The 22,692-nt window shown below is 40.4% G+C and overlaps 1 protein-coding gene across 2 annotated transcripts; it reads right to left on the reverse strand.

Moving 5' to 3' along the window:
• Window positions 1-3,872: 3,872 nt before the first annotated feature.
• On the reverse strand, window positions 3,873-22,472 carry LOC136429575 (cell division cycle 5-like protein). Of its 2 annotated transcripts, XM_066419412.1 has the most exons (19): window positions 22,351-22,472; window positions 21,227-21,330; window positions 20,510-20,671; window positions 20,099-20,238; window positions 19,311-19,458; window positions 17,829-18,009; window positions 17,376-17,455; window positions 16,961-17,042; window positions 15,946-16,107; window positions 15,251-15,419; window positions 14,718-14,869; window positions 13,770-13,953; window positions 12,377-12,498; window positions 11,366-11,563; window positions 10,594-10,623; window positions 10,262-10,429; window positions 9,571-9,654; window positions 6,962-7,090; window positions 3,873-5,406 (listed from the first exon to the last, which is right to left on the reverse strand). In XM_066419412.1, the coding sequence occupies exons 1-19, from the start codon at window positions 22,393-22,395 to the stop codon at window positions 5,284-5,286; spliced, it is 2,463 nt and encodes an 820-aa protein (XP_066275509.1). In that variant the 5' UTR covers window positions 22,396-22,472; the 3' UTR covers window positions 3,873-5,283. The 2 variants fall into 2 exon arrangements, with proteins under 2 accessions (XP_066275509.1, XP_066275517.1); XM_066419420.1 differs by lacking the exons at window positions 3,873-5,406; window positions 6,962-7,090; window positions 9,571-9,654; window positions 10,262-10,429; window positions 10,594-10,623 and adding an exon at window positions 10,815-10,916.
• Between the last annotated feature and the right edge of the window lie 220 nt (window positions 22,473-22,692).

Raw genomic sequence — 22,692 nt, forward strand, 5'->3', positions numbered from 1 at the left:
TTCTGCCGTTTGTAAATGTACAGAAGAAACAGCGCCATGAAAGTACCTTTTTACTGTTGATAAGTTCAGCTTCCGGTACAACATACGAATGTGAATCCCAGGTTCAACTACTATGTCGACTTACACTGTATCAAATAAAAGTATAACCCACTGTTGTTCAAATAATGACAGTATCTAGCGGCGGTGGTTAAAACTTAAGACAGTATTAGTATTTTGAAACCAACAACGCACAAGAAGACCATAAGAATTGGCAATTTAAGGGACTGGAAAAATTAGCCGGCATCGCAGTAGAAAAGTACACTCTGCTGCGATGAATAGAATTCTGTTCGCGTCTCTGCTGTTGTTGGTCACTGCAAAGTCCGATCAGTGCTCTAATTGCAGGACCTACGAATGCGAAGTAGTTCCCAGGTTCAATTACTATGTCGACTTGCACTGCGATGGCCGTAATATCACTTCCTTCGTTCAAACGACCTATTCTCGTTTCGTCATCCGATTCAATTTGCAAAATAACCTGATAGAAACTATCGAGCACTTCCCGCCCATGGCTAGCCTGCAGCTGTTAAACCTGTCTCATAACGCCATCAGTAACGTGTCGTGGGAATCGCTGGGGAATATGCCGGACTTACTGCAGATTGATCTGTCGTTCAACCGCCTGACGTACGTGGACGCGTCTCCTAGAAGGCAGTTGATTCTTTTCTCAGTGATCTACAACAAGTTGGAAACCTTTTCGGAGGAAGATCTCGGTATTCTGCCACGCGACCTGATCTATTTAACCACAAGCTACAAACCCTACGTTGAAGGGAACCCCCTGCTCTGTGATTGCCGGATGGTCTGGCTGCAGAAACTACTCCGAGGGCTGGAGAAATGTCAGACCGATGGAGAGGGACGATTTAGCGAGGCATGTAAACCAGCCCAGATTCACCCGTTGTACCTGAGTCTCAGTCGAGCCCTTACCTCAGGTTTCGTCTGTAACTCTCCAGAAAACCTGCATGGCGTGACGATATCCGAAGTCGACCTCAATCCAACGATCGCCACCACATCACAGCGAGTCTCCATTTGCCGAGGACATCTTCGGAAGCCAACACGAGAAGCCAGGAACACCTCGTACTAGGAACTACAAGTACGGTACCGGTCACGTCCACCCTAGGCACGTCCACTACCAACACAACCCACGCAAATAAAACTGTTACCCTTTTCAAAGATGATGGGCACGACTCAAACACTACCGGGCTGAGCGTCAGTTCTCTGACCCTCCTCAAAGTCCTGTGCTCTGTGGCAATCGTGGTGATGGTGTTTTTACTGGTAAATGTGGTCTTTAGGCACAAGTGTCGAGTCGAGAAGGACGCTTTGCCTCCTCCGCAAGTCAACATACCGATGCCGCACATCCAGAATCCGCTGCCTACCGGCAGAAACGACAATTCAAGTCATAATATTCACGTCTGTGAGAACGACGAAACAGTCCACGATACTCACAACGACATCGACAACATGGACAACGAAAACCACGTCTATGAGAACGACAACGACAACATGGACAACGAAAACCACGTCTATGAGAACGACAACGACAACATGGACAACGAAAACCACGTCTATGGGAATGACAATAGACATGTGAACTAAAAATCACGACCTACGAGAAAGACAACGACGAAACGAGCCACGATACTCAGTCAACGGAAATAACAAAGACCACTAGAGGCACGATACTCATAATTTCAAAAATGACAGACCATACAAACTAAGGGATTTACATCTACGACAAATTCAGCCGTTATGATGATATGAATCGGCACGACGCATTCATAATAGCAACAACGACAATATTCATCTGTACAAGAATGATAACTTGGGAAACGATGCTATATTCTACGACTACGAGACTAACAATCACCTTACAAACAACTACGGTTATGACAGCGACAACTTGAGCTAACATGTTTACAAAAAAGACAATGACCAAACGAACTAATACTATCACGTCTACGACAATGTAATGGCATCGACAGTAGGACAAAAACGGTCGCGTAGAGATGTTACACGCAGAGATTTATCAGAGTTTTAATGCTACATGGTCACACCTCTGTAGAATATCATCACCATCCGGGCTTGCTTTGTCTACAAGGTTTGATATTCGAATAAAGAAAGAATTCGCTTTCCTGTGTAATCTCCAAGCAGATCTATAGGTTGCGAAGACCGTATCAAACTGGCAGACGAAGTATGTTTTACAAGCTCCTTCTTCCAGTTAGATACGGTCTTTGCAATCTAGTGGGCCTGCTTGGAGGCTATTTGCTGTGTACTTGACAGACAGTACAGAATTTACTCCCGTCTTTCTCATGAAATGATTCATGCAATATGTGTCGGGAGATGTCTCGCACGTCAGTGTCAGCGTAAAAACCGATGAATATCATTACATTTCACCTGAGGAAAAACAGGACATGGGGGCCAATCTTCGTGTCTGACTACTAGGGGTGGGTACCGGTACAAACAATTCAGGTCCGGTCCAGGTTGCAGGTCTAGAGGGTCAGGTCCAGGTCCGGACCTGTACCTGTACCAGTACCTGATTATAGTAGTGTCGCAGTACATCATATTTCGGAGAGCGAGACACACGCAAAAGTCTCCAAACGTCATGTCTGGAACGATATAATTTCTTAGGTTTGCACTTTGTCTCAAAATTATAATTATACTCTTCTCGCCGTCTGTTTACTATTCCTTTAAGTGTTTCTAGGTATGATTCACAGCTAACGTCTTCGAAAACGAAGTTAAATCTGCTGTTTTGTATTTTCTTAGACCAGTTATGTGGCCGCCTGGTACTATGAATTTTCTAATCGGTCCATAGACCGGTCCACTGATTTTTTACGGACCGGTTTTTTTGGACCGGTCCATTAAGAAATACCGGTTTTGTACCGGTACACGGTACCGGTACCCACCCCTACTGACTACCTATTCATATTGCAAAAATGATTTTTAAAAAGACTACATGAAAAGACCGATAAAAATGTGTTTGGGTGAAAATCACTCAAAAGAAGGGAAAAGCTTTGAGAAGAAGATGTCTATAATACGTAATATTTTATAGCCTTGGTGGCGAAACTCCAATGGCTTTATTCTTTTATCAATCTATAATGGCAAAAGCTTTCGGAAAGTGTTTAATATGTTGATGTAATGAAAAGGCATGTGTTGTAACATACAAAAACGAGAAAGTTCTGCAGAAGGCAGTACCTTAATAATTTTTTTCTTGATACTGGCATAGGCTTCGGAAGAGTGTTTGTGTTAATGTAATGAAAAGTCATGTGCTTTGCAACAAACAAGAACCATTATGGGGAGCCAGTCTACATGTCTGACTCTACCCATAACATATTATTATATTTATTATTTCTTGAGGACCCTGTAACTTTTGACGTAACATGGGCTCACGACAGCATTGAGACTGGTTTTGTTGTACAAATTTTGATAGAAGAAGATTGTCCCAGATATTTTTCAACATTTTGTTCTGCCAAATCTTTGTTGAAAACCCTACAAGGAAAATCATAAGTCAAATGTGACTGACTTTTAACAAATTGTAGGAAAGATCATCTACATGTATCTAGAAAGCTACCTTAATATCAAATAACAAATGTAAATAGGGGTTTACAAAATGATTTTATGTAGACAACTTATACATCAAAGGGAGCATTCACACTTGCTATATTTACCTCTCAGTCAGTGCAATTTACTGAAGAAAAAAAAATTACTGACAAAAACTATTAAAAAGACATTTGAAGTTAGCATTTCAGATTCACTCAATCATTTATAGGGTGATTTTTAATCTATCTGGTTACAATGACCACTGCCACAAAACATAAGCAGAGACAAAAAAAGTACAATTCACAAGGTTGTATGTTGTCCAGCAAATGGATATGTCATTTTATTGTAGACACCTAGACTGTAATAGAATACCTCATCTGTGTTGTCACATGGAAGAGAAAAAAAAATTATCTGAAAAGTTAACTGAAAAAGCTATGCTTTAATTTCTGACCCCATAAACATACAGGTACCCATTCTCAAACTTCTGTTCTCAGTAATACAAAAACTAATGTTTCATTAAGAAAAATCAATTACAGATACAGATGTGACAGAAGAACATGGCTTGTACATATCGGCATACATGTACATAAAAGTAGACTTACAGATAATTTGACCACATGGTAAGAAGACATCTGTAACTAACAATGACTTGTATATCTATCATAATGTATACATTTCTTGTCTACTATAGGATTGATCTTGTCTTCGATGCTCATTTAAAATATCCCTGGCTTACATTCCATTGTTGAAGTTTGCCTGAATCAAGACTTAGAGTACATAATCCAAGACAAATACTTTTATCTTGTTCTTTCTCTGACTTAAGAAAGTTTGTCTTTGAATTGTAACTTAGATTGATTACATTGACATATTCTGTACAGGCACAGTCAAATTATCCTAAGATGTCACATTTTACTGAAAGTTTGTTTCTTTCTTTCTTTACAAATTAATGCAGTGTGATTCAAGACAATTCTTGGATTTATCAAACTTAAGCTGTCTTAACATGCCCTGGAAACATGATTATTGTTAGAGATAGTTTTGACGATGGTGATGTCTATGAATGTACAAAATTGTAGTCAATTACTACACAAATCATTTTTTTTTCAGTTTTGTGTAAAGGACAAAATGTATTGCTTAAGCACATTTACTATTAAACCTGTTACGCAATATGTGGCTACATGTAGTTTGGGCTTTATGTTCACTGCTCTGGCAATATATGATTTCTTTTATGACTTATTATAGCCTGATGCTACTTGTTGTGGCCATATGTGACTTAAGTTGTGGCCATATGTGACTAGTTGTGGCCATATGTGACTAGTTGTGGCCAAATGTGACTAGTTGTGGCCAGATGTGACTAGTTGTGACTAGTGCTGTGTATCTAAACTCAGGTTCAGGTCTGGATTCAGGTCTAGAGGTTCAGGTATCGATATTCAACAATTTTACATGTAAAAGCATACATGCAATATATTACAGTCAGTACTAAACACAAAAGCTCAGTAATAAACACCCAAAAACAGCAATTAGTCTTTTTCAAGTGCAAATGTCATGATCTATGGAAGGTTTTAGATGGTTTAGAACAAAAAGGAGAATATAAGCAAGAGATGTCTTTTGCAAGTCCAGACGTTTACTGGTGCTATTGGACCTGAACCTAAACGTTTTTACAAGTCCAGGTCAGGTCCAGGCTTAGTTGCACTAGTTGTGGCCGTATGTGACTTGTTCTGTTCAGTTGCTGGCCTTCCCCGGTAGTCTGCTGACCAGCATGTCTCGCTCCACGATCAGGTCTGCATAGTGCTTCTGTAGTTCATGTTCACGGTCCGTCTGACGAGTCATGTCCTCTTTCAACGACTACGGGAACACACGCGACGCAAATTGGTTACCTCAAACAATTTCATCAGGTTCGTGGAACGTACGATATTGGAGGTTTTTTTCTCACAACCATGACTATCTCTCACCTGCTTCAGTGGTAGAAATACTTTTTTCCAGTGCTCTGCAATATTGCAGAATGTCAAAAGTTTGTTCTGCAATTTGAAAATATTTTCTGCAAACAAGCCTCCATACTACAACATTCTCAACCTAATAATGGCTATTTATATTATATCTAGCTTTGCAACATTGCTGTAATTCTTTATTCTCTCACTCTATCTTTAATTTTTACAAGCAAAGTTTGAAACAGGAAAAACATACAAAATTGAGAACCATTGAATCCTGATCCTGCTTTTTCCATTCTGCAAAATTGCAGATTGTTTCATTTTTCTTCTGCAATCTTGAAAATCTTTCTGCAAATTGCAGACTGCAGGTGGGTATTTTGAACACTGCGCTTGCATTAATAAACCTATCAGACATCTTCGTCCAAGCTTCTGCATACAGTGGCAGAAGCTGCACTCCACTCAGAAGCTCTGAGGAAGATGTTTGATAGGTTTCTTAACGTAAGCAGGTGAGAGACAATCCTGGTTGTGAGAAAGAAAACTCCAATATCCTAAATCGGTTACTTCAATATCATGAGCAAATGGGAAATCAAACAACAAACTATGTTTATGAAGGTTATTAGACATCTAGGTATGATAATATTTTAGTACAAATCAATCTCTACAACTGGATAACATTTAGAGAATACTTCTGGATTAGTGCTGCGTACCTAAACGTAACATCAGGTACAGGTACAGAGGTTTAGGTACAGGTCCGGACCTGCACCTGTACCTGAACAAAATCAACATGTGTTTTTCTGAACTTCTTCAATGACAAAACAATAAACTGTTTTCAACTTGTCAGTATCTTTATTGAAAGATAATAACTAAGTCTCCTGCCACCAAACTCCCTTGGCCTTGCTATCAAAATTCCCGGCTTGCCTGAATGATCTGTTCCATATTAGTTACGCTGTTCCAAGGTGTCACTTGGTGTTGCATGAGGCCATGAGGTCAGGAGATCAGTCACAAAATAAGAACATACTTGGTGTAAATTCATATCGGTACAGTACCGGTACTTCATGATCCGGTATTTTGGACCTGTACCGAATCAATTTTTACGGTACAGTACCGGTACGCAGCACTATTCTGGACGTTCCATCTCTCTTCTTCAGCATCACTAGAATGGACTGGCAGAACTACTCGAACAAACAAACAACAAACTATTCTCATATCAAAGCTTGTCAGTAGCAATCTACAGAGTTACAACCAGGACCGCAAAACAGTATTGCTTTCACTCAAAAATAACTTTAAAAAATTAAACTGATAAGAAAATAAAGAAGGAGGCCATACTACCTAACATTTTGTAGCCTTTGCGGCTAAACTTCAATTATGTTGTTTTTTTGTTTATACTGACATAGGCTTGGTAAAAGTGTTTATGTTAAATGTAATTGCAACATACAAAAACAAGAAAGTTCTGTAGAAGCCAGTACATGTACCTCAATTCTCCTGGGAATGGCCACATCTTCGTTCTGTTTCAGGGTTTCGAACGTCTTCAACTCCACGTACGTCTGCTCAGTCTGGTCGTGCATCTCCTGGAGCTGTTTGTACAGGCCTGTGGCACGGGACTGCAGGGAACAACAACAAACTATAAACAACAACAATAAACAACAAATGACAGACCTGTGGCACGGGGCTTCAGGGCACAACAAACAATAAATAACAAACAGGCCTGTGGCACGGAACTGCCGGGAACAACAAACAGTAAAGAACAAACAATAAACAACAAAAGCTGAAAGCTATACATTCAAATAAATCTTTCTGTTTCAAAGCAAGCTGCTGAGCAAGGTATTCTAAGGCCACACCAATTTAATTAGTTGGTTCTCGGATTTTTTCATGAAAAATATGAAGCGACAGGGCGAAAAAAATAAAAAAAATCTCTGATGGTAAAGCCAGGGCTGGAAATAGGGGGCTCTTATTTTATGATATAGATAAACAAAACAAAGCATACATATATTGCTGCTACATATATTGCTCTTTTCATAGCCTATGATATTATTTCTATCTATGTATCAAGGATAATTGATTGTATTGATTTCTATTTAACAAAATGTCAATTATACTGTTATCAAAATTATGGTCATTGACAAATGGTGACAGGCCAATTATTTGATGTATGTACAATCTTGGTTTGAAGAAATTGAAATTAAATAGTCTGAAATAACAGTCTTCATTTTTGTCTTCTTTCTTTTGACAAAATTCTATTCTCACTACCAGAGTAAGGCTTCTAAACAATAGTGAAGACAAAGACTAAAAAGACCAGAATTCATATTTGGTGAAGGGAACACAACCATACTTTTAATCACAACTCAGCAAATACAATCACAACACATGTCCTACTCACTGAGAACACAGTTCTCCTACACTATCATACATGATAGTAGGGAATCGCTTAGGAACCTGTCTATGTTAACAAACACTAGAACAGTTCACTTCTCCCCACTATGATACTAGTAGCAACTTCCTGTGTGACAAATACAATCACAACACATGTCCTACTCACTGAGCAACATAATCATGAGTGAATCCTGCATTGACGCCTTGCATGTAGTCAAGCACCATGTTGTACAGTCTTTCTGTAGCAATAAGTTTCTCTTTGACAATTCTAGGAGGCAGGAAAGAATCATTTCGCTGTGCTTTCATCATTAAGTCAAAGGCATTTCGTTGGACACGTGACTCAGATTCTTCACAACGGGCATCTTCTGTGTGAACATAGTAGGTAATGTAGTGGCATGAAAAGTCCTTAACCAGCATCTTAACAGGAGCAGACAATGGGGCACGTGTTCCATGTTTTTCATGCCCCTTGGTCCTATCAAGTGGAGGTGTAGTCTGTGAGATGAATGCCTGGATATAAATCAAAATAAGACAACTAAGATAAAAAGGCAAACCATCCAAATTGTAAGGATTCTTTGTGTACATGCAAACTACACAGTTCCTTGATTTTTCTGACAAAACATTTGCAATCATCATACATATATTATGTATTGCTACCCAAATTGGAGAAGAAAAAAAACACCAGTACAATAAATCTCTGTCCTGTATCTTTTTGTCAGGAGGGCTAGCCTTTTGTAATAGCTTGGCCTTTAATATGACAGTCATTGTCTAGTTGGACAGGCCTGGCTGCACATCTTTGTCAGTCAAACCAAATTATAACGGTGTCTACAACACTTTGTAGTGTTTTTCAGATGGCTAAATACTTCAAAATACTTATATTGTTCCTCCATACTGTATCAAGGAAATAAAGTTCAAACCCACCTGCACAGAGTCATTGTTTTGGCCCCCGATGATTCTGGAGTACTGTACAGCTGAGCAAAATTCTCCTGGTCGTCTTGAATTTCCACGCACGTTTCAGCCTGTTTTTTCTCCTCACAGAAAACTCTAATCACCACAAAGAGTGGCTTTGAAGCAGGATCTCCCTCTGCTGGCATTTCTACTTCTACTTCTGCTTCTCCTACAACTTCTGGCTACACTACTCTACTCTAAACAACAATCTACACTACATTACTCTACTCTGACAGCCACTCAGCTTTTTTTCCCGAAAGTTTGACAGGGCACCATCTTTTCTTCTCCAAAACTTGTGAAAACTTTGCTAGACAGAAGGCTCAGTAATACATGCTCTCTGATTCGCTATTGGAACTGAAAGAGGCACGTTTATTGGCTCCCTATGTCACATGACCTCCAACTCCTAAGGTCCAGTAATACATGCTCTCTGATTCGCTATTGGAACTGAAAGAAGCACGTTTATTGGTTCCCTATGTCACATGACCTCAACTGCTAAGAGAGACACCTAGCAGCTCTTGACAAAATTGCAAGCTGAAGAAGTGCCTGAGGGTGAAAATTGATTTTTTTTTTTTTGCAAATCGTGATTTTTCGGAAGCGGCGATTCCGAGAACCAACTAATTAAATTGGTGTGGCCTAAAGGACTTATTGCTTTAATTCAAGATGTTATTCAGTAAATCATTGCAATTCATACAACCAAACGTTTCTGCTCAAATCAAATCATCTACAAGCTGATTCATCCCACAAGTTGTAAGTACACCTATCTCACCTGGTAGCCTCCCAGAAGGATCTTCAGTTTCTTCTCAATCTTGGCGGCTCTCTTGGCTTCTTTGGTCATCTGGAGTCGGTTCATCTAAGGTTACACAAACGTGAAGTAAAATGAGTAAGAAGAAATCCAAACAGACATTGTGCTCGAAAGATAAAAGGAAAAAAGGGACTCAGGATCGGAAATTCACTGTTCTAAAAAACTGTGGCCTTCCGTGTTATTGATATTCCTCTCATATCTGCTATAAACATACAATGTACTGTACGTTACAGTAGGAGATAAATAATCTCAGTGTCTTTGATAAAAGATACTGAGAATGAAACAGCTCAGATGTACAGAAATGCTCAGATTACCAGAAATAGACAATAGATTATATGAATATGAAGGTTTTTTATTTTATTTTTTATCCTGTCATATTTATCCAGGGTAGCCCTGCTACGTGGTTACCACTGCTTTTCAGAGGGGATGGAGGGATGGATCAGGGTTGGATGGATGGGTGGCCGGATAGCATAGATGGATAGGTGAATGAATGAAGCAATGGACAGATGGATGAATAAATGGATAAAGGGATGGATATATTGATGGATGGATGAATTAAAAGGTAGATGGGAGGATAGACAGATGGAAGAATGAATGGATTGGTGGATGAAGGGATACTACTGATAAAGAGTAACAACTGTGCACACAAGCGTACCTCCAGTCTTTTCTCCTGACTCTCCAGTCTGTCCTTCTTGCTAGCGAGGTTGGCTCGGGTGTAGCGGTTCTGTGAGACCAGAAACAGCACCTGGCTGTAGCACTCCTCCCACACCTGGTTAAACACGTCCACAGACAGGTCGCCGTGTTGCATTCCTGCCTTCACTACCTCCATCTCATGGGACAGTAGCTCTTTAGCCTGGGGAAAACAAGCATGGTGGTCAGCGCCATCTAGCAGAATATACCAGAAATGCAGAGCAGATACACACTTGCACATAAACAGGTTAACACTTCCACAGACAGGTCGCCATGTGCCATCCCTGCCTTCACCACCTCCATCTCATGGGACAACAGCTCTTTAGCCTGGGGAAAACAAGCACGGTGGTCAGCGCCATCTATCAGAATATACCAGAACTGCAGGGCAGAAACACACTGGAACACAAACGGGTTTAACACCTCCACAGACAGTGTTGCATTCCATCTCATGGGACAGCAGCTCTTTAGCCTGGGGAGACACAGCACACACAGAGATCTTAACAAAAATGCCCCTGCAGTTCCATAGCAATCTGCTAGAGAGGCCCAAACTCCACAGATAGGTCCCCATGTGCCATCCAGGCCATAACCACTTTCATCTCATGGGACAACAGCTCTTTAGCCTGGGGAAGACACAGCAGATTTAACCCCCTGATGCTAAGCGCCATCTAGCAAAACATACCAAAACTGCAGTGCAAGAAACACACACATACATGTAGCAAACTCCCCATCACTTGATGGTAAGTGCCACACTGTGCACGTGCATACTCAACAATTCGTTATGATTGGTGATAAATCTTGGTAACACAATTTTAAAAATGGGGTCTACATTTCTTTCACATATTGACACATAGCCATATTGTGTGCGTGCAAAATCACATGTCTCAGAAAAATCCCTTACACATTACTTCAATCGCTACCAGCAACATGCAAGAAAATAATTGGGTCGGAACTTTTTCTACATATTGACACAATATTAGCTATATTGTGTGTGTGCAACATCACTTGTCTGAGAAAAATACCTTACAATGACATACACTTCAAGTTACATGCAAGCAGATAAGTCACTCACCAAGTTAAGACTGTCCTCATCTAGTTTGTTGTACGGATACTCCTCCAGGTAAGCGATGTGTTCAGCCATCTTGTTTCCGGCGGACTGGGCACCCTTCTTCTTGTCGCCTGCGGCTGTGGCGGCCTGTTCTTCTGACGGGTTGTAGATGGCATCGTGGTGCAGCATCGTCACCATCTCTCTCTTTATCAGCTCTTCGGCCTACATGGACATGGACAAAATAACAAATGAGCTTGTACGTGTAGATGGCATCGTGGTGCAGCATCGTCACCATCTCTCTCTTTATCAGCTCTTCAGCCTACATGGACATGGACAAAATAACAAATGAGCTTGTACGTGTAGATGGTGTTAAGGTGTAGCATGGTCACCATCTCTCTCTTTATCAGCTCTTCAACCTGTGGGTACCAAAACACAGTTAACACCATTCTATAACATGGTCACCAGCTCTCTCTTTATCAGGTCTTCAGCTGAACAGAAAGCTATAGTGCGTAACATTTTGGAGCATTTGTGGCGAAACTTCAATTGCGTTTCTTCATTTTCTTCATACTGACAAAGGCTTCGGAAACGTGTTTGTGTTAATGTAATGAAAAGTCATGTGCTTTGCAACATACAAGAACAAGAACGTATATAGGGGCGAATCTTCGTGTGTGACTCTGTCTATTATTTATATTTATTTGTTCTTGAGGGCACTGTAACTTTTTACGTAACATGGGCCCACGACAGTTAACTGAGGACATTATTGGGACTGGTTATGTTGTACAAATTCTGATAGAAAAAATTGTCAGATACTTTTCCTTATACAACTTTATTCAACATATGCAGACTGGCAAGATTGTCAAGGAGTGAATGTGACGTCACAGAAGCAGTGGATTGTTCACTCCTTGACAAAGACTGTAGCTGATCAGTCGAAAATTTGGGTAAGTCTAAATTTTATTGTGTTACCGTTTACAGTTTAAACTCCATTCAGAGTGTGTGTTATTGATTACTTTCTAAGATGAGGTAGAATGTCCGTACCAGCTGTAGTTCTGTGAGCGGAGGGTCCATGACGAGGGGGCGGAGGATGGAGGAGTTGGGGTCCAGGGGGCGGGGCAGGTCCCGCTGCACGGCATGGTGACGCCGCTTCAGCTCCCACTCTCCTGGAAATACAACGCACAAATGACCTCTCCGCTCATTTTTAAGTTCATCATATTTGATTTTGTATGATTTACTATATAACAATTGTTTTCGTTCTTCCTGTATTTGATTTAATTGTATTGTTATTGTTATTGTATTGATAAAATTGTATTTAATTAGGCGGACTCCAGGAAGATTAGTGTATAAATTGTTGTACACTAATGGAGATCTTAATAAAACAAACAAACAAACAAACAAACAAACAAAACTTACTTCTACACTTCCCAAATTCACAACATAAACCTATGTTTCTAAGAAATCTGAAAAAGGGCATTCTTATCTACATGAAGAAAGATCTACAATGGGCACCACTCGAAGACAGAACAAAATTGTCCAGACAATGCACAAAAAACAACTGATAAACAAGTGGACTGACCGAAGTACTGTAGGAGAATCCAACTGATTTTATAGCTTTAGTTTAGACTCTTACAATTTGATGTGCTACGTCGTTCGGTGAAATCTAACAAGCTGCTGCTGTGACATGTGCCTACATTGTATACAAATCTGGCAAGTTACACCAAAGGGCAGTTATACCAGCAGCGGGCTATACAGATACAGACTTACTCTTAGCGTTGACCCTGGCCTTCTGCGGAGTCGATGTCGGACCGATCAGGGCAGAGGCTGGCCTGTGGCTCCACCTCCGTGCCCATGTCCAAAATTTACAACAAACTAACGCCTGCAGTTCTTAACAAATCTGAGAGGAGGCATTCTTATCTAAGTGGAGACTTACTCTCAGCGTTGACCCTGGCCTGTTCTGCGAAGTCGATGTCAGACCGATCAGGGCGGAGGCTGGCCTGTGGCTCCACCTCCGTGCCCATGTCCAAAATCTACAACAAACTAACGCCTGCAGTTCTTAACAAATCTGAGAGGAGGCATTCTTATCTAAGTGGAGACTTACTCTCAGCGTTGACCCTGGCCTGTTCTGCGAAGTCGATGTCAGACCGATCAGGGCGGAGGCTGGCCTGTGGCTCCACATCCGTGCCCATGTCCAAAGTTTACAACAAACAAATGCCTGCAGTTCTTAATAAATCTGAAAGGAGGCATTCTTATCTAAGTGGAGACTTACTCTCAGCGTTGACCCTGGCCTGTTCTGCGAAGTCGATGTCAGACCGATCAGGGCGGAGGCTGGCCTGTGGCTCCACATCCGTGCCCATGTCCAAAGTTTACAACAAACAAATGCCTGCAGTTCTTAATAAATCTGAAAGGAGGCATTCTTATCTAAGTGGTGACTTACTCTCAGCGTTGACCCTGGCCTGTTCTGCGGAGTCGATGTCAGACCGATCAGGGCGGAGGCTGGCCTGCGGTTCTGTTTCCATGCCGATGTCCTGTTGCATCTCCTCCGGCATCACGATCTCAAAGTCGTTCTTCGGTTGGGGCAGACCCTGGAGACCGCGTCTCAGCTGGGACTTGTGCTGCTCCTGTAATCACAGAGAGAGAGAGAGAAAGAGAGAGAGAAAGAGACAGAGAGAGAAACTGGTTTATTTTGGACATGTAACATATGATGAATGGAATAATATATGGATAGCATTTGAACAAAGGACATGCCAAGTCCCTGTAGTGTAAGTGCTAAGCAACACCACTGCTATATATAGATAAAATTCTGTGGATCCAGGGGGCTAGCGTTCAAGCCCCGCTCTGAAAAACTGTTAGGGTTGCATTCAAGAGGGCACTTAGAGCTGGAAGTCCCGTGTATGGAAGAGCTTCAGGAGGTGGCCTCAAGTGTCAACCTCCATATAAGAACACACTTATCAAGAAGTCGAGAGCAGGGGTTACCCAATTTGTGTAGACTGAAGGTGCAAGCTGTGGCAAAGCCACATGGTACTACTAGGTATCAAAAGGCATTTGTCTTAAGAATTATGCTTTAAAGCTAGCCCTGCTTTTCTGTATGCGCAATTACATTTGTATATTCAGCAGATCATGCATGTATGAAAGACTCGGAATTTGCAAATACTCAACGATTACCCAAAATCTATTGACTGAAATATTCTTTGAGAATGTATTTCTGACCAAATTACTACTAGCAGAACAAACTATTGGTTGTTATCTATGAAGGTTAGACATCCAGGTAATAAGATACGCCCAAAAAAGTTACTCAAACAACTGGATAAATTTCAAAATTTTATCCAGTTGTTTTTTGGCATATCTAATAATGTGCTTTAAACCTTTGAATTTGGATGCTAACCTGCAGATGTTTGGCGTACTGCGGATCATCATACTCCATCAGCCCCTCCTCAGGGTTGATGTTCAGCTTGTCTCTGACGGAGGCTTGCAGCGGCGTCTGTCCCGAGGTCACGGAAGCACGGCCAGGCGTGAAACCGCGGCCTGGAGTCATGCCTGCGTAGGAGAAATAGTTTAGTTTATATCCTGCATGCCTCCGTAGGAGAAATTCGGATTTCTGTCAATACCTCAAGTTCCTAAAAGCGTGTCTAGAAGCACATCATTTCTACAAATACATTGCAACATAAAATCCTAGAAGAATTCTATTTTTTCACAACCTTTAACAAACAAGCAGTTTTTATTACAGGGTCTGATAGGGATCTTACTTAGCTACAATGGTGAGACCACACAACTCATTTGATCTATTTGCTTCTTCTTAAAAAGATTTTTTCCCCCTTTCCAATTCTATTCAATATTGCCAATATTGTTTTTAATTAATTTCTTTTTTGCAATACATTTCCGTGTCTATGATAACAGAGTTGTAACACATGTACATACCATCACTCTGCCCCGGGGTCCTGAATGGTGTGACGAATGTGGGGTTAGGTGTGGCCGGGGCTTGGTGCTTGGGCGTGACTCCAGAGAAGTCGCTCTGGTGTAGCGGGGTGTTGAGCCCGCCTTTCAGGGGTGTGTCCACGTTTGTGAGCGCCATGATGTTCTGAGCTTCCTATAAACGATTAACAACAACAGTCAACAAAGTATAGATTATTAGTATCAAAAAAAAAATTATGTATGTAAATGGTTTTATTTAAATATTTCTAAAAACAAACAACAGCCTAGCAGGCAACCGTTGGTTCCCTGACTTGCGCTGAAGATTACATTCGGTTGTTCTAAAAGCTTATTGGATGATTCATTACATGTACAAATTGAAATCATTCTCTCTAAGAAGTAAGAATATCATTGAATACATCGTTCAATGCAGCTCTTCTCAAATCACATTATCATTGGATGATTCATTACATATACATTATGTACAAAATTTGAAATCAGTCTAAGAATATCATTGAATTTATTGTTAAATACAGACGTAGAATCATCAGTCAGTCATTCCTACATAATGTCCATAGATATTACACTAGGAACTGGCGGATACACCATTGTTCAGTAACTTTATCACGTAGGGTAAGGCTTTTTTTTTAAAACGATATGGTCAACAATTTTCACAAAACATAGTACATGTGTAAATGTCTAACCTGCAGGACCATGTCCTGAGTGGCAGGAGTTCGCGGGGTTCGGAGCTGGTCGGGTCGCGGCGTGACCGTGTAGTCCGACAGCAGCGCTCTGGACGCTTCGCTCCCCGCGCCCTCCTCCGCCACCATTCTGGCCGACTCACTGGCCTGGCCCAGCTTCACCACCTGGCAAAAAAACATGCAATGATTGATACATACACCAAAGTATGAACAATATCACCCTCGTAAACCAGGACCGCCTATCGCTCCAAGTTACATCGCGAGCGTAAGCGGCCCTGGTAAAATGGACCGCTGCATTTGGTTATAGCTACGTATCGTGCTTCCCCACATCTGAAGCAGCGCGCAAAGAACGCTGGGAAGCTATCAACCAATCAGGTTACGTGTTACATCGTTGCTTTGGTTACCCAAAACCATCGGCTGACATTTGTTTTGGGTAACCAAAGCAACGATGTAACACGTAACCTGATTGGTAGCTATAACCATATGTAGCGGTCCATTTTACCAGGGTCGCTTACGCTCCCGGTGTAACGTCAAGCGATAGGCGGTCCTGGTTTACGAGGGTGGAACAATATCTGCCGTCACACAATCATACCCAGTTGCTTCAGTAACTGCTATTTGGAATATCTTACTTGTTTGTTTCAACCTTTATTTTTTTATTCGTGAGAAGCTCAAATCTACATGCAGGCCGCTTTTCTTTCAGGTCATTTGGAATGAGGTAAGGCTCAAGGTCAGGTCAGCATTGGTGCAGTTGACATTCAAGCGATTCTGCAATCCTCTATCGCTATCTATTTAAAAGCAAAGAATGTTTAAAGCAAAGAATGTTTGGAAAACACTACTAATAGTAAAGATTGATTGATTAGCTGATTGATTGATTGATTGATACATAGTTTTGAATATAGCATGGAAAAAGATTCCAAATCATACTATTAGTAATACTAATTTTCCATGATATATTCAAAACTATGTATCAATCAGTCAATCAGCTAATCAATCAGTCTTTATTGATACAAATACATACCTCCTCCAGCTCTTGTTCCGAGATCTGTGGTGCAGGCAGGACTAACTTACTCCTCTTCTTCTGGAACTCTGGGTTGTTCGCTCTGAAACAATGAAAAAAACGTTATTCAATCATTCAATGCTAAAAGTAATCAGTAACTCATCAAACTTTTGTCTTACATGTGATATTCTTCATTTTAGACCAACATGTGGTACTCTAATCAATTCATTTTCGAGGGGCTTGATTTTGCGGTAGAAAGGAAAAATATGGTATTGTGGTACTTTAAGTTTTTGGTTCAAACAATTCTGCAGTAAGGTAGCAATACATTGACATTTTCTCAACAAATATTTGCAGTGTCTTGCATCTGCAGAGGAGAAGTCTCTGAAATGCTTGAAAAAAAAACGGCAGTGAACAATTCATGTTTTACAGTACAAACCTTTGTGTTTGCAGGATGGCGTCTGGCAGCTCATTTTCCTTCTTCCTTTTCTGTCGTTGTTTGTCCTTCCGTCGCTCACGCTGTGTGTGAGATACAAGTAGTTAGGCAGAGATAAGATATCATAAGTGTCCCACCGTATCAAATATCACAATAGGTTCAAATTGAAATATCACTTCTTTGCATGATCAATGCTTGAAATTCAAACTTTGGCAATATAAACTCGAAAAATCAACTGCACTAAAAAGTGCATTTTTGATGTACAACAGGAAATAAAGTAGAATGCACTCACAGTAAAAATTAGGTACACAGTTCAAATTTTTGGTGCATAAATGGGCACATGCAACCTGTGTTTTCAGCCAAGTGTTTTGAGTTGATAAATAATATTAGCATGATAAACTTAATGTTATCTTTGCGAACAGGAATTTAACAAACAATACGGCATAAGCAACATACCCCCTCGACGTCATCCCTGAGTTCCCCGTCCAGGTTCTGCTGACGGAGCTTCTTGAAGTCCGGCTTGAGCGGCTGGTAGGTTTCCTCGGCCGTGTCGTAGAACCCCGGCGCCGGTTTCTTCTCAAACGGGATCTCTGCGTTGTAGTCAACTCCCCGCTTCTTCTTCCTCTTCTTCATCTGCCTAAAATGGTAAACAAAAAAAGAAATGATAATGTGTTATTTGTTGATATTTGTAAACATTAGATTAGAGATGTTAACGGTAGAGTCGATTCCACATTACCGAGAGGGTGTTTGTTGCCTTTTGTTCTAACATTTACAAAACCTTTGTAACAATCTATGTGAGATAAGTAACTGTTAAGAACAATTTCCAACATTCATTTGATGTTCTAAATATTTTCTGCTGTGTTCCAACAGGTTAAAAAAATTTCCAACATTGAACACATTATTTGTATCAGTTTCTAAACTGTTGCAACATAGATTGATCATTTGTTTGAAGATGTTCCAACATTCTACAAAAATGGTATAACTGGGTCAGTGGGCTGGGAACAGGCCAATTCACACATCCCTTCAAAGTATAGGGGATTAGGCCTAGGTGCCATACACAGACACCTCAAAACAAAAGAGTTGCCTGTGTCCAGACGTGAAATCTAAAAATATACAGAGGCAGACAATAGAGCGTGATTAGCACCTACTTTTATGGGGGCAATAACCCAAATCTACCATTTTGAGAATGATACAAAATGTTGGAACATGTTCCAACAGTGAAACAATCACACAGATGTTTGAAAATTGTTCTAAATAAAGAGATATTTGTGCAAAAACTTTCATACTATTTCCTAAATATATAGATGAGTTCAGACATGTTCAAACTTTCATTTCCAATTGTTTGAACAGTCTGGAATTATTTTGACTGAAAAAGTCTTTTCTCTAAAATTGTTCAAACTTATTAGCAATATCATCTGAAAACCCTCTCGGTGACATGGAATTGACTCTACAGAGGTTTAGGTACTGAACAATTTGACAAAGTTACCTGTAGTCTTCAATAATGACAGGAACATGAAATAACAGATAACAGAATTCAGGTATCTTATGCAGAGCTTTTTCAAATAAAAAATGGTGCTGATGTCAAAAACCAAACAATGTTTTGAACTTTTTCCAGTGTTAAATTTTCATCCTTGTGACAGGAAAAACAGGTCTTCTGAGACATAATTAGTCAAAAAGCTACATCCATCAGTGTAATTCTATTTGGACGCAGTCCTGATACATTTGTACAATGGTTTTCTGGTATTTTGGAGCTGTACCTAAATCATATTTGAGATACTGTGTCGGCAGTGGGTACACATCCCTACTTCAATGCTTGTGTGTTCCCAACAGTTTGATTTTACTGTTCAGGTGCTAGGAACCAGTACACATCAGATCAGTACCTTACAATCTTTGTTCCCCAGACTTTGATTTAAGTTTCAAAAATTCCTGTCCACTTACTCGATCCCTGCTGCTCTGAGTTCTCGCCGTTTCTGCAGTGCTGCGAGACGGCGCGCCTCCTCCAACTGTTTCTCCCGAGCCTTCCGCTTGGCTTTCTTACCCTGGGTGTTTGCTAGACGGGCACGCGCCTCGGATAACATCTCCAGCTCTGGGAAATACAAGACAAACTTCTTTTTTTAAAAACATTGAGTAACGTAACTTAGCACTCAAATAGTCTGCAGACTTCAATTGGTGAAATTCTCAAGGCTGTCTCAAGTTTTAAATATTGTTCTCTCCCACTCCTTGTTCAAGAGGCCATGTTGATAATTTTTATACTTAAATCTACCATTTAAGAAAATATAATCTTACGAAAAAGATTTTACTCAATTTCATGAAATACGTTTCCATCAAGTACAGATCAAGGGACAGATGAAGTGAACTTTTTGTCCGTCTCCACTAGCAAATTTTCATCCCGGGACTGAGGGACGGGTGCTGGTGCCATGGTCAAAAAGCTTAAGGCTAACAATTTTCTTTGCATCAAGGTCCAGCAAACTTCCCGCTCTAACTATGTTTTATTTATATCACTGTGAGGTCTTGTTATATCTTACAAAGCAAAAATACACCAAACTACCACTGGTAGTACCAGCATTTTTGCTCATATATTAGATTAGTCAAGGCTTCATTATGAAATCTGAACCTATCTGTGTGAGGAATGACAGAGACATCATACACACAAGAAAATTATGTTAATAATATGAACAAATTTTTTGGCAACACTTCAGGGGTGGAGCCAAAGATGAAAAACTGACCATCCTCGTCCATGTCAATAGGGTCGGGTCTGGCTGGTTTGGTCTCAGGGTTGGGGTCAATCTCTCCCGGCTTCAGCTTCCTGGGGTCGTCCCCCAAACCTCCCGACTCCTCCTCATTCTCATTCTTCTGCGCCTGGTCACTGTGGAAGTAACAGATGTTTAAGTTTTCGCAAAGACAAATCTTTACAATACATGTACAAAAAATAACATGTACTAGGTGGGGAAACAGGTGAATGAACACTTACACTTACACAACTAGTTACAGCAGAAACTCGTATCTCTCTAGACACTGTGACTGGTCCCTAGCTACCGTAACCCCCTGCTCAACTACAGTAGCTATATAAAAAAAACTCTGCCATGCTCAAACTCAATTGGAAAACACTCTCAGTATAACAGCCAGGCCACACTTACAGCAGAAACTCGTATCTCTCCAGACACTGTGCGGCCGTCCTGCCGACCACAGGAGCGATGGTTCTCCACTGGGTGGGCATCAGTTTGGCCATGTGGAGCAGCTTCTCATCCTCCTCACGACTCCACTCCGTCTTCTTAATGCTCGGGTCCAGCCACTCAAACCTGGGGGAACACGGTAATGGAAGTTGGTTAGAATCCCTCACACACACCTCTCTGATGTATGAATAAATCTCCATTTCTATAGCCCTGTGCTCATACAATGTGCTACAACTTAAATAGTAGGAACACAGTAAAAGAAGTTGGTTAGAATCCATCCCACACCTCTTAATGTCTGAATGGATGCCTATCTCAATTTTTATGGCCCTATACTCATCCAAAACACAAAACTCAGATGATGTGTTTGTTACAACCTGAGCTGGTATACCAGATATACAAAACAAGACATACAAGTGTACCCAATATCATAAAAATCCATCTAGCCATTCTTGAGTTATTAAGATTGACAGCGGTCAAACCTCAGACAGAGGACAAAACATGAGGCTTTTTAGTTAGCTAGTTGTGCAATGCATTTTGATACAGCTTGTGTAATACTCTTCAGTTATACTACCTATAAATATCTGGAAACAGAGTCAAGACACACACACACTCACACACAAATACACAAAACAATGCCTCTATTTGTCATGGAGGTGAAAAAAACACTCCACATGTCCTTACCATCTTGCTTTGCACTGTTTGGCAGACTTCCTGTGCAGGAGCGAGGCGATTCGTGACCACTGGTTTTTGCCATACTTCATCACAGCAGCCTTGAGGATTTCATCCTGCAGAAAAGGGATTCAAACAAATCAATAAAATATCTTGTTTCAATTAATGTACTTCTAGTTACTAATAAAAGCCCCCCCCCTACTTTGCCCCTGAAGGGGTTATTTGGGGGTAACCTGCATTATGTAGATGAAGTGAAGTGAAGTGAACTTTATTGCTCAACAATCGTACATGGTACAATGTATGGCATGAAATCAACAATACTACAAGGCTAATCTATCCTACAATTCTAAGTACAAAATATTTTCGAAACCAGTGTATTTGTTACAATATATAATCATGTATATACGTATGGGTAATTCTGTCTCGCTTTTCGAATGATTTATGGAGAAATTGACCTATGTACATGGATATAGGAGTCGGACATGACAACAGTACATAGAAAATATCGCTCTGTGTACCAGATAGGGTGAAGTTTGTTTTAGTAATAATAGTCTGTAAAAGCATATCTCTCTCTTTGCTATAAGTTGGACAATAGAGCACTAAATCTATCTCAAGTTGTTCCACTTCTGCATTTATATGCAAACTCTCATAAATTATACCTCCGGGTACCCTAAGGCGGTCCCCGTAAGGGGTCCAAGATATTCTTGACAAATCCTTGATATCATTATTTATCATTTTCTTAATCTTCTAAATCATGCGATAGTTTTAACTTAAGGTAACGTAAACCTAGTTTTACACAAATATATTTTATATTGAGTACATCACAAAACAGAGAAATTCCACGTGTATTGCGTAAATTGGATAGACGTTCGTAAAAATAGGCTTTGAAATCAAGGACATTGTATGTAACGTCCTTGTTGAAATCAAATATAGGAAGTCTACACCGTCAATTTTGCAACTCATAATCACACTGTTATCGTCTGGAAGCGAAGCGTCCCGTCAACATGTGGGTCAAGGAAGAAAACGTGAGTGCTAAAATTTAGTAAAAACCACCATCATCATTCTTAAAATCCTCACAAAAACTCTATTTTGGGACCTATAGCGTTTCCACTAGAGTCTTTGTGAACTGAACTTACCTCGGTGTTCCTCCAAACTCCTCCCTTTATCGTAATTCGTGGCATTTTTACACTTTTTGCGCAACGAAATCTCAGGAAAAACACACAAAAATGGCGTTCGTCTTCGAGATGACGCGCAAAGGCTGATGGGAGCTGGAAGATTACATGGAATATTAGGGGCTGTATTATCAATTCCTAATCCTTCATCAAGAGATAAACGCTACCAATTGAACATCTTGATTGAATTCAAACATTTGAAAAGTGCACTATTATATGGAATTTATACACGTTTGATGCAATATGTTCAATAATTTCAATACAATTCATAGGTTATCAGCCCTTATATTCTAATGGTTTCGCCTA

This window comes from Branchiostoma lanceolatum, chromosome 1, assembly GCF_035083965.1.
Source record: "Branchiostoma lanceolatum isolate klBraLanc5 chromosome 1, klBraLanc5.hap2, whole genome shotgun sequence".
In the NCBI taxonomy this organism is placed as follows: domain Eukaryota; kingdom Metazoa; phylum Chordata; class Leptocardii; order Amphioxiformes; family Branchiostomatidae; genus Branchiostoma; species Branchiostoma lanceolatum.